Source organism: Lepidochelys kempii, chromosome 15, assembly GCF_965140265.1.
Source record: "Lepidochelys kempii isolate rLepKem1 chromosome 15, rLepKem1.hap2, whole genome shotgun sequence".
Lineage (NCBI taxonomy): Eukaryota > Metazoa > Chordata > Testudines > Cheloniidae > Lepidochelys > Lepidochelys kempii.
The window spans coordinates 11,722,648-11,733,773 of record NC_133270.1 but is presented as its reverse complement, the minus strand read 5'-3'; the positions used below and the strand labels follow the sequence as shown (position 1 = coordinate 11,733,773).

Genomic DNA, 11,126 nt, shown 5'->3' with positions numbered 1-11,126 from the left:
TTGGTCTACCAAGGTCTTGACAACCTTCTATACCAGTTCAAGTGTAAAGCATAAGCTTTGGAACTTTTTAAATAAAACTCCTAGGGAGTAAAAGAATGGAGCTGAATAGTATCCTATGGAACCAACTTTATCATCCTGTGGAGCTGTGATCTCTCTGCCAGACTTTGTGAAGCAATATTTCAAGTACAGCTTTTTATAATATAGATTCATAACTGTGTTGGAGTGACCAGGTCTAGCCATAGTTTGAGAACTGAGCAGAGTTGGTAACTCTTAATCACCACCACTATCCTAAGAAAAATGTAAACCCTTTTTTTTATAATTTACATCTGTGTATCAGGTGAGTTTTTATTATTTTGAGCTGAGAGATGTAGCACTTGGCATGGGAAGCTAATGCTGAGTGCAGCCCTTGATAAGCTAGTTTTTTGGGCATCAGCCTTTCTTCCCACTCTTCTTTTCCACACAAGTCAGACTATCTAACAGGCTGTGCTGTGATTGCAGACTATCAGTCTGTTAACATAAGTGAAGATTTAATCCCTGCATTTAAAGGCCAATTTTAAAAAATCACTCTGAAATGTACTTTACTACTAATGGAGAGAAGCCAAGTAAAATCTAAGTACTTCTCAGGACAGATAACAAGAGTCTGAAATGCAGTATGCGGTCCCTAAAATTCAGTCCAAGAAATGTTACGTTCTTAAAGTGAGAAGAAATTGTGGTTGACTCTTCTGTCCCACTCACAGCTTTTTTAAAGAGAAGTCATTGGAGCATGCTATAATAGCTGGAAAGGGTGATGCTCAATGAACTCTCAAGTACAGCACTGAACAAATTCTGCTCCTAAAATAGGCAATCAAAGTGATATTTTGAAGGATTTGGTCATAAGACAATGTGGGAGGAAAAGCCAGCATAAATGTTTAAAACAGAAGCTGTGAAATATTTTAAAAAATTTAAAAACTCAAAACATGTTATAAATATTTGGATAAACTAGTAAGATGTTCAATTTTTATTTTAAAAAGGGTGTAATCTCTAAATTAGGCAGAAGTGCGAGGGGGACTGAATCTTGTACTCAATCTTTCATGAAGGAATTGCTGCTGCTTTGTGGAGAAATATATTTGCTGCAATATATGCCAAGGCCAAGTAACCATCTCCATGTCCGCACTTAATAGGATCAAAAATTTATTAGGCTATTCTGATGAGGATGGGTGAATATCGGGAAAGGATTTGACATGTACGAATGTCAGCAGAGTTTGACACTATCAATCATAGCAGGCCTAAGCTTCACATGGACCTTTTCTTGTGATGAGAAAGTTCCCTTCCAGTTGGATTCTTTCATTTAGCTTTGGCTTTTTCATAACTGACCAGGCAGTGAACACTGGAATGTTTTTTTCCTTCCTGTAAAGCTGCTGCTACCAGACAGTGATCAGAATTTTTACTTTAAGCAAAACCTTATTCCACATTACTGCCTTTCTGAGACTAAACTTTTTAGAGGAGTGGAATGTTTTCATCATTCTTACCTGCATTTTTACTGCATGAAGCAGAATATTTTGTTACCAACAGGTGAGACTTCCATGCACAAACTACCAGTTCAAATTCTAGCACTGCCAGACTAGTAGTGACTAGAATACTGGTGGAGAAGAAGCACTGTACATGTGTCACTTAATGATAAATGTGGTAAATAAATTCATCGGGTATCTATGTAAGTGTCTTCCATGCCTACTGCTGCTATGCTGTCTGCATTCTACAGCAAAAGTATATATATGCTTCTTAACAGATTGTTTTCCATGTATCCCAATCTAAGTGTCAAGCTTTCTAACTTTAGTAGGGTTGAATATATTTAGTTATAGGCACATGGAGAGAACAGGTAAGGGACTTGGGTCTGGTGTACACTACAGAGTTAATTTGATAGAATGCAGCTTATGTCAACCTAACTATGGAAGTGTCTACACTTAAATTTTGCTTCTGCCAACGTAACTGCTCTGCTTGCTGACCTGATAACTCCACTTCCATGAGCAGTGTAGAGTCACAGTTGATGTACTTAGGTCGACACAGTGTCAGTGTAGACACTGTGGTGTTTACTTCAATTGTTACTGGCTTTCAGGAGCTGTCCCACAGTGCCCCACACTGACAGTACAATTGATACAGGCACTCCTGTTGAGGAGACACACCACCGACACAAGGAGCAAAGTGTATACTTGCACAAGCAATGTAATTACTGTGGTGGCTGTATGCCAATGTAGGTTAGGTTGACTTAATTTTGTAGTGTAGACATGGCCTTAAACTTAACAAATGAAATCAAAACTGTTCCAGATAACTGAGTTGTTTAATTTTTCTTGTGTGTGATGCGAATAGTGCACATACAAAAAATAGAAGCTTAGCCTTAGAAGATCCCAAACTGCTGTGTTGGTCCTTTTTCTATAGATCTGTGTAGCCAGTAGTCTTTATAGAATAGACTTTGATATTCCCATCAATTAAGAGCATTCCATCAGGAGTTAGAGAGGATGTGGAGTTAATCTTGTGGAAGTCCTTGATCATACTTGTTTGGCTACCATGCTCCTTTTGTTTGGCAGACAAGTCTGTCAGGGCTTGTTTTTTTGTTACTTTAAATTTACCTTTCAAACAAACACACAAAACCAGCTTGCAATGGAGAACCCAGGGTCTCTTGAAAACACCTCTAGCTTTCATACTAAAACAAACTTCCTCCCCTTCTGAATTTTTCTGAGTTTCTTCATCTTACTTTTCAGTTAAGAAGTGAAAATAGAAGTATTTCCCTCCTGGATAATTTGTCAGTGAATCTTAGACACTAATGACAAATGTAGGTTGCTGTCATGTTAGGTTTTTGGTGGGAATGGAGTGGGGTAAAGAGAGGGTACTTTGACATCCCTGACATTTCTTTGCTTCCTTGGAGTCTAGATTATACTGATGAAGTCTTTCCTCCCCTTTTCTGGTGTAGACCTAATTTAGCTTTGTTTGTTTGTTCTTTTTGAACTAGTTATGCCGTGTTACCACACATGACTGTCCAGGGAACAGAAGCTGCAAGGACCACGGGTGCTGAGATAAGGTAAGACTCTTACTCTGTAATATTTGTTACATATGGTGGGAACGTGAGTTTTTCCACATTCTGGCAGTCTGGCTTTTCAGGTTTTGGTAGATCCCTTTACAAGGGTTTGTTTGCCAAAACTGCAGTGTAACACCGATTCTGAATGGCTGGGTATGGGTATGTTTATACACACAACAGTAGATGCTGAATGTAGCAAATGTAGATAACCTTTCAGACCTTCTGTGTTGCTTGTCATGAAGATGCATGAAATTATTGTGGTCCATTTTCTCACCTGAGGTACTTTATCTTGTTCAAGAGCTGGACTTCAAACACTGGTATTCACTCACATGTACCTTTGGTGCTTATGTGGGAGATCAGTCTCCTTTTAAATATATCTAGTGAACAAAGCAAACAGTTGGAGCAATCCAGTCAAGGTTCTAATTTATAATATGGCCTATATTCTAGAATACTGTCACAATAAAAATCCATCATTAATCTAAATATTCTCTCTTCTTCATCCCCCTTTTCCCTCTCTCCTCCTTCCCCTTCCCCCCCAAATTTATAGGCTGGAACATTCACTCTCTGATTTGCTACCAGAGTCTTGCACATTTCCAGAATCAGCAATATCTCCACTCAGGCTTTCAGTACCTGAATTACAGGTCCATCCCTTTGATGAACTCGATGCTTCTCTCCCACTATGTCCCACATCCCAGAGCGCCACCGAACTGAAAAAAGTGAGTGTCTTCTTGCCTTCATTAGTGGAAGTAGACAGGCAGCCAGTGTTTGTGCACACAGTAAAATGGTGGCTTTGTTAACCTAGTAATCTAGTGTCGCATTGCAACTAGACAAGGATTAGGGTTTAGGTCTGAGCTTGGACCTTCATTCCCCAGGCACACAGGACCTGGATCACTATAAAGGCAGAGCTTTTACCACTGATAGAGAGAGCTCCTTGCATTCCTCTGGTCTATGCTACTCCTGTGTTAATTGGGAGTAGTTGGTGCTGAAGCAGAAAGAGATAAGCAAAACATAAAGGGATAGAGGGCCTATGGGAGCAGAAGAGAATTCTGGAAGACTGCTTTCCTCCTTACCTTTCCCAGAAAGCCCTTGGTATATTGCACTGAAAAACATTAGCAAGATTCATTGATTTGATTTTTTTTTTTTTAAAGCCAAATGGGACCACTGTAACCATCTAGTCTGATGTCCTAAGTCATAGAATTTGTCCCCATGATTCCTGCATCAAGCCCAATAATCTGTGGTGGAAATAGAGCATTTCTTTGAGAAAGACATCCAGGTTTGATTTGAAGAAACTCAGTGATGAAGCTGCATCACTCAGTCACTCTCCTTGCTGAATGGCTTGATGTTTCATACATTACCGTCAGAATGGATATACATTTGTATTGCGTGGAGCATGTACATTTTGTTGCCAAAAAAGTGTTATACTACAAAATTTCCCTGATATGTGGCCTGCCTTAGTTTCATACAATGTTTTACATACACACACTTAAAATGGACACCCCAAGTGGAAGAGAACACTGCTGATAGGTAATCAATTGCTCCTTTATTTTATATTTCTTTCTCTTTGTCCAAAAGGCTGAGCCAGAGAAGAGGCCCAAGAGAGTTTCTCAGATCCGGATCCGGAAAACTGTTCCCAAACCAGACCCTAACCTCACCCCCATGGGACTCCCCAGACCAAAAAGGTGAGATCTCTCTCTTAAATGGACAGTGATACTGGGATCTGCTATTTCTAAGAAGTGTGTCCAGCACTGTAGCATCACCATTCCAACAAATGGCTTTCCTCTTCTGTCTGTTCTCTCTACTTGCACAGTTAGTCTTTTCCGAGTTAGGTGGTCTTGGTACTCAGTTTCTCCATAAGCCAAGGTTAAGAGCGGAGTATGTTGTCTGTATAGAAGAATGAGGAGGTACATAGCTGTCTCCAAACAAATAGAATGTTACAGAGGACAGAGATCAATTTTCATCAATCAGAAAAGAAAGAACAAGGAATAATGGACTGGAACTACTCCAAGTAATATTTAGAGTAAATATGAAAAACTTTAGAAGCAGCAATGGAATGAGTTGCCAAGGAAGGAGATGGAATTCCCCTTATAGTCTAGCCTTGAATAACTCAAGTAGACACAGGTATGTTAGAAATAAATCAGTCCTGCTACAGTTTAGGGAGAGAAAACTGATGACCTTCTAGAATCCCCTACCAACCCAAATTCTGAGATTTTTTTGTCTGCAGTCTCTACTTACCTGACTGTCCAACAGGATGTAGGAAAACCAAAGTTGAATGTTAATTTGGGCAGACTCTATGTCAACTACATACACAGCGTTTTCAATTTACTTGAGTCTGACGTGTTCTAGTCCAGGACCACTGTTGAAGAGCAGAAGTGGCAAGTTGGTGGATGGTTGAGGATAATCCATTTCTTCAGAGATTACATTTGAAATTGCATCAAAAGAATTACCCTTGTCTATAGTCAAATTTTAAACCAAGTCTCGAGATGAAATCCATTTTAATTAACCTTTTGTGCCATGGAAATGTTTTTTTCCTCCTCTCCATTTTTCATAACTAGGGATCTACTTAAATTGCGGAGAAATTGAACATTTTTTTTGTGGGTTGGTCACGGCATAAACAGCAAATTTCAAACCATGTGCCATGACCAACCCACAAAAAATGTGCGATTTCTCTGCAACGTTTCTCAAACTGGAGGCCCCAACCCAAAAGGGAATTGCAAGCCTATTAGGGGGCTGCAGTATTGACACCCTTACTTCTCCAATACTGCTGGCTATGGTGTTGCCTTCAGAGTTGTGTGCCCGGACAGCAACCGCTGCTCTCTGCTCTGTCTTCAGAGCTGGGTGGCTGGAGACCAGATTTCATGGACAAGATTTTCACAGCCACGAATTTGGTAGACCCCTATTCATAACCCAGAAGGCAGTGTCCTGTGAGGGTATGTTTCTATTTTGTCTTTGAGTATCATTTTTTAGAAATATCACTTCATACTGGGAGGAGCATTCATCCTTGCAGAAATGCCAGGTCACAACCCACAACTTCGTCAAGCACCATTTGAAAGGTTCATCAAAACTAGCTTCTCAGATTTCTTTCTAAAACTCATTACAAATTAATTAATAGAGTTTGAGGAGTGGGAGGAAAACCACACTTTCTCTATGTCAGGTTGCCTGTGTAGGGGAAGATGGTTCTGAAATTCCCCTGGCTTCATTGCTTCATTCACTACTTGTTTTTCCAGGCTGAAGAAGAAAGAATTTAGTTTAGAAGAAATTTACACAAACAAGAACTACAAGTCCCCTCCAGCGACCAGGTTGGTTACATTCACCAACAGGTGGGGTGAGGCATATGTAATTGAACTGGTTGGAGATATGAAACTACAGGTCTTATGGAAATAAAAAGAGAAAAATAAGCACCCTTCAAAACAGAGTTGAAATGATGGCTCTGATTTGAACTGCTGAAGAAAGGTAATTCAGAAAGCAGGTTGAAAATCTGTCCTTAATATCTGAGAGTGATTGGGGATGGGGCGTTTACAGTAGCAGGAATTGAGAACTTATACATGTTGAATGTTTAAATGTCACTTTTTTGTATTTAACTTTTATTTGCACTCATTTAATTGTGCAGCCAATGTATAGCACCCATTATTTCCAAAATTCAAAAGCAAACAAGATATTCCAAAATTATACTGACATGGAATATAGGGACTGGACAAACCCCATGTGGACCTCAGTGCAAAATAACAAGAATGCTGCTTTACAGACAATTTTACATTTTTTTTCCCCCTTTTTAAAAAAAAATCCTTTGTCTAGGTCTAAATGCCTCTGTTCCTTAGGATAAAGATGCCTCTGTTCCTTGGTCTGCGCTTTTGGACTAAAACAGGCAGAGGGAGATTCCACCTGGATATCTATGCACCAACAAGAAACTATCCAGAAAATATACTAACAGCTGGGTGATGTGAAACTGTTTCTAAAGAGAAGTGGTCATTGGTTAGAAGCATGAGCTCCAGATAAATTTGCATGCGAGAGGCACCAGAAGGATCATTGAAGTGTAGAATCCTAGAAGTTAGAAATGTAAAAGGCCTGAGTCATCTAGTCCATTTCCCTGATGCTGCAGGATGGTTCCTTTCACTTCTGTGAACGAAGAAGTATATCACTCTGATATTCTAACTTCTACCCTTTGCCCTTCCCAGGTGTCTGGAAACCATCTTTGAGGAGCCCAAGGAGAAAAATGGATCCTTGATCTCAATCAGTCAGCAGAAGAGGAAGCGAATTCTGGAGTTCCAGGACTTCACTATTCCCCGGAAGAGGAAGGCACGAAGCAGAGTGAAAGTGGCGGGTAGTTTCACCCGGGCAAAAAAGGCTGCACTACAGGGCAGAGAGCTAGATGCCCTCCTGATTCAGAAACTAATGGACCTTGAAGCCTTCTTTGCAGAGGAGGAAGAACGGGAGCAAGCATCTGGAAGCTGAGGGAAGCATCCAGTGGGAAATGGCTCAGTTCCTTCAATGCTTTGATCTGCTTGGGGAGGGATCTGCCTATTCCTCCAGACCTTACCAACCACTCAGTTCTAATACCTGATGATCATTTGTTGGCTGTCACCCTCTTTGCGGTGCTAGTGTGTGTGTGTGTTTTAGTGATGCAGGAAAGAATCCTTTAATTCCCCTGCATGAGTGTAGCACAGCCAGGAGGCATGCTATTCCTCCCCAGCCTCTTTAGAAATTGTGGCTAATGTTTAAACACCACCTGCAGGTGGGACAAGAAGAGTAAAGGAGGAAATAGTACACCTTCAATGACACTAGGATTCTAAATACTCCTGAAGTTTTGCACATTCATTTGAGTCTGCTGTTTACTGTAGTGGCTTGTCCAGACAACTTGACGATAGAGGTAGGTGAGATGAATTCAGAGAGATGAATTTAGGTAGGTGGGTTCTTGAGATTCCACAAACGTCAAAAATTAAAGAAAAATAGTTTGTTTGCTTTTAATTACTTCCATGTCTGTGCCCAGAAGTTTTCTTCTGTGATTCAATTGCCCTTCCTACACTCAGTAGCAGCAGCCATGACCAGGTCTTAAACAAGTTGCACTTTGTATGTGTTTTTCCTTTATTTGCTGCATGAAAGGCGCCTTTTACTGTTACTTGCCTTGGTTTTTTAATCCCACATTAAGAAAAATGGCGCTAATTGCTAAGTTCTAACAAATTGTAGAGTGGATTTGTTAACCTGGTTTGCTGGTGCTTTGCCTTTGGGCGGAGGGGGAAAGGTAGGGAGTAGCAGAAGGATATTACTAATGTTCAGTTAGTGGGACTATGCTCAGAGACATGGCACCAGGAACTTCAGTGTGAAGTTTATACTCTTTTTAGCGTTTTTAATTCTGACAAGAATACTAATTTGACCTGAACAAGCCAAGAAGATTTTTCTCCATCTCATCTTTCTACCATTTTAACTTAGAATTCTAGTTTGGGATAGAGCTTCACATAGCTTATATAATTAGAGTTTCACTATACAGCAGTGCTGTACTTAATGGCTAGTGTTGTACAAAGAGATTCACTCAAGCCTCCTAATGTATAAAAAGTGGTTTGGTTTGGTTTTGAAAAACTTAAGGCCATTCGTAATTTGAAGTAGCACTGGGTAGTTTCTCAGCCATACTTTTGAGGGATCAGTGTTCCCCTCTGGGATCCTTACTTGAAGCTGCAATTCAGGTAGTTTCTGTTCTTCAGTGCCTACAGGAGTTATTCAGGCAAAGCTTAATAGGATGCTGTCATTGCTGACATTCTCAAAGTTTAACAGTTCCATTGTTTCTTTTCCCTGCAACTTGCACTTTTTTTACCTATGTGCCCCTACAGCAACTTTCTATTTACCTCCAAAATCAGCGTGTACATCAGACATCTCGTGAATGAGCTTTATGACCCAGTCCAAACATGGGTTGAGGATACCCCGCTATCTTTTTTGCTGGTCTGCCAGCTTTGTTGTTGACCTGACAGAGAACTTAAACTGACAAGCCATCTGTTAAATTCAAGAACTTTGAACAGGCAGGAAATGTTGGATGATTGCGCTGTGTGACTTCAGTGAATAATGTTCTGGGTTTGTTTTGTTCTCAGCTCATTTGCTGTGATTCTTGCACTGTTTACACCCTTGTTTTGGGGGTTGATCATCTTTACCCAGTGAGGAAAACTGAAATAGAAATGCAAACTATCGCTTTGGTTGTTTTACGCTGATGGAGGCAAAATTTGGGCCTATTGACATACCATTTTGGCTACTGCTGTACAGGTCCATTTGATCCATTGAGGCTACTAAGTGATACCTTAATCAATCCTCCTCATATCATGAAAGGGATCCCTGAAAATAACTAATCACAGTACTGTGGATATTGCCTTCTAAAATGTTTTTTAAACTCCCCATACATTCATGACATCAGCACAGATATTGACTGACTGTGCTTTCATTTTTATGCCACAATGTGGAATTTCATGACACACTATTACAAAATGAATTAATACTGATGTGGAATTAATGCTAATGAGGGAACTTCTGGCTCTATGGTGGAGTTGGGATGTAACCTCAGTGGGGGTTTGTGAAGTGGGTGGGTGGGGAGAAAACTCAGGTCCAAGCAGGGTTCTGCCCGCTTAGCATGTGCTTTGAAACATTTAATTTGTTTTTACCTTTTGTTCTTTGTCTGCTTCTTTCCTCTCAGCCTTGTTTATTGTCATTTTGAAATAACATTTCACAGAAAGCTCTTTTTGTTGCTACAGCAGAGAGAGGCACAATGAAAATATTCAGCTCCATTTCTCTTACAATCGCTGGAACTGTTCAGGTCTGTGATTTCCCCAACATACCACATTCCCCAGGATTTTTGAAAACTCTAACACTTCAGCATTATCATGATCAAGGGTTTTTTTTTATAGCTGTGTAATGAAGGTATAAGCTAATCTAGGTACCCCCTGCCCCCTCTCTTCAGGTCATCGAACCTTAATCATGCTTTTGTGCTTCTCCACAACTTCTGTTCCTGTTTGCAGTGCTCCTAGAGCAGCAGCCTTGCTCTGACTTTTGTTTGTGGCAGCAACTTATACTGTGAGGGACAATAGTGCAATGATTGGGTGTCTCAAACTCCAATCTGAGCTGCTTTTGTCCCATATAGTCTTTTTATGAGAGAAATGTGGAGGATGCAAACTTTTGGGTATTGACATTTTTCTCTAGCATAAGGAAGTGTACACTTGCCTCTTCCTAAGATGGAGCCACCCAAATGAGGATTTTTTTTGTCGTATGGAAAAGACCTTGTACATATGGCTCTGTGAATTACTGAGAGTGCATTTAAAAGGAGAATTTGCAGAGTTGTCCCCATGTACCCTCTCAGGAAAGAGCCCAGCAATGCAAGCTGAGCATCTGACAAACGTAGTTGGCTGGGGATGGATGGGATTTTTACTTTACTGAAATCAAAGCTTAATGTTCTCATCCAGCTGCAAACCAAGCAGCAAAAGGTACTTGATGCATATTGAGGGGGCTTTCATGATCCTGTATCTCCAGGACTGTGTACGCTTGAGTTCTGATGCTTTCCGGATATGGTTTTTGGCAAGCCATTCTCATTTACTGTATCCTATTCAGAGTTGGGTTCTGTGGTGTGGTAGATGTCAGTCACTCCGCTGGAGAGTGGATGCTAACTGCCTGAATGAGATGTGTGTCTGATATTATCATGTTAATAAATAGCTCAATGGAAATTTGTACTCTCTTTGTAACATTAGCCTCTATTATGCCTCTGCAGATTAGTTTCTGTTTAATAGTTTGTGAATCTAAAATTCCACTGATTTTTTTTTCTTTTGTGTGTGTGTTTTTAATTTATGGAAATAAATTTTTTTTGAGAATCTTTCAGTTGTTTACTCAAGACTTTGGGTTTTTAATCCCTCAAATACCACTCTTATTTTGTGCCTTAAGTTAGTTCAGGTTTCCCACCTGTGAAAGGAGGATAATATTTGTCTCTTAATGGAGCTGTGAGAATGAATTCATTGTCTGTAAAGTGTTTTGAAATCCTTGAATAGAAGTGCAAATATTGCTTCTCTTTAGCCAGTAACTGTTTAGGCTACTGTGTAACATTTTGCACACACATGAG

At 40.1% G+C, this 11,126-nt stretch overlaps 1 protein-coding gene across 7 annotated transcripts in view; it reads left to right on the top strand.

The window, feature by feature from the left end:
* Positions 1–10,882, top strand: part of PRR14L (proline rich 14 like) — a 36,657-nt gene extending 25,775 nt beyond the window's left edge. For 6 of the 7 annotated variants that reach the window (XM_073312462.1, XM_073312459.1, XM_073312461.1 and 3 more), the window contains 5 exons: positions 2,984–3,052; positions 3,597–3,765; positions 4,622–4,728; positions 6,274–6,345; positions 7,222–10,882. In XM_073312462.1, coding sequence (XP_073168563.1) covers positions 2,984–3,052; positions 3,597–3,765; positions 4,622–4,728; positions 6,274–6,345; positions 7,222–7,498 — 694 coding nt within the window. In that variant the 3' untranslated portion in view covers positions 7,499–10,882. The remainder of the gene's footprint in view (positions 1–2,983; positions 3,053–3,596; positions 3,766–4,621; positions 4,729–6,273; positions 6,346–7,221) is intronic. The other variant, XM_073312465.1, reaches the window with a different exon arrangement.
* Positions 10,883–11,126: the final 244 nt, after the last annotated feature.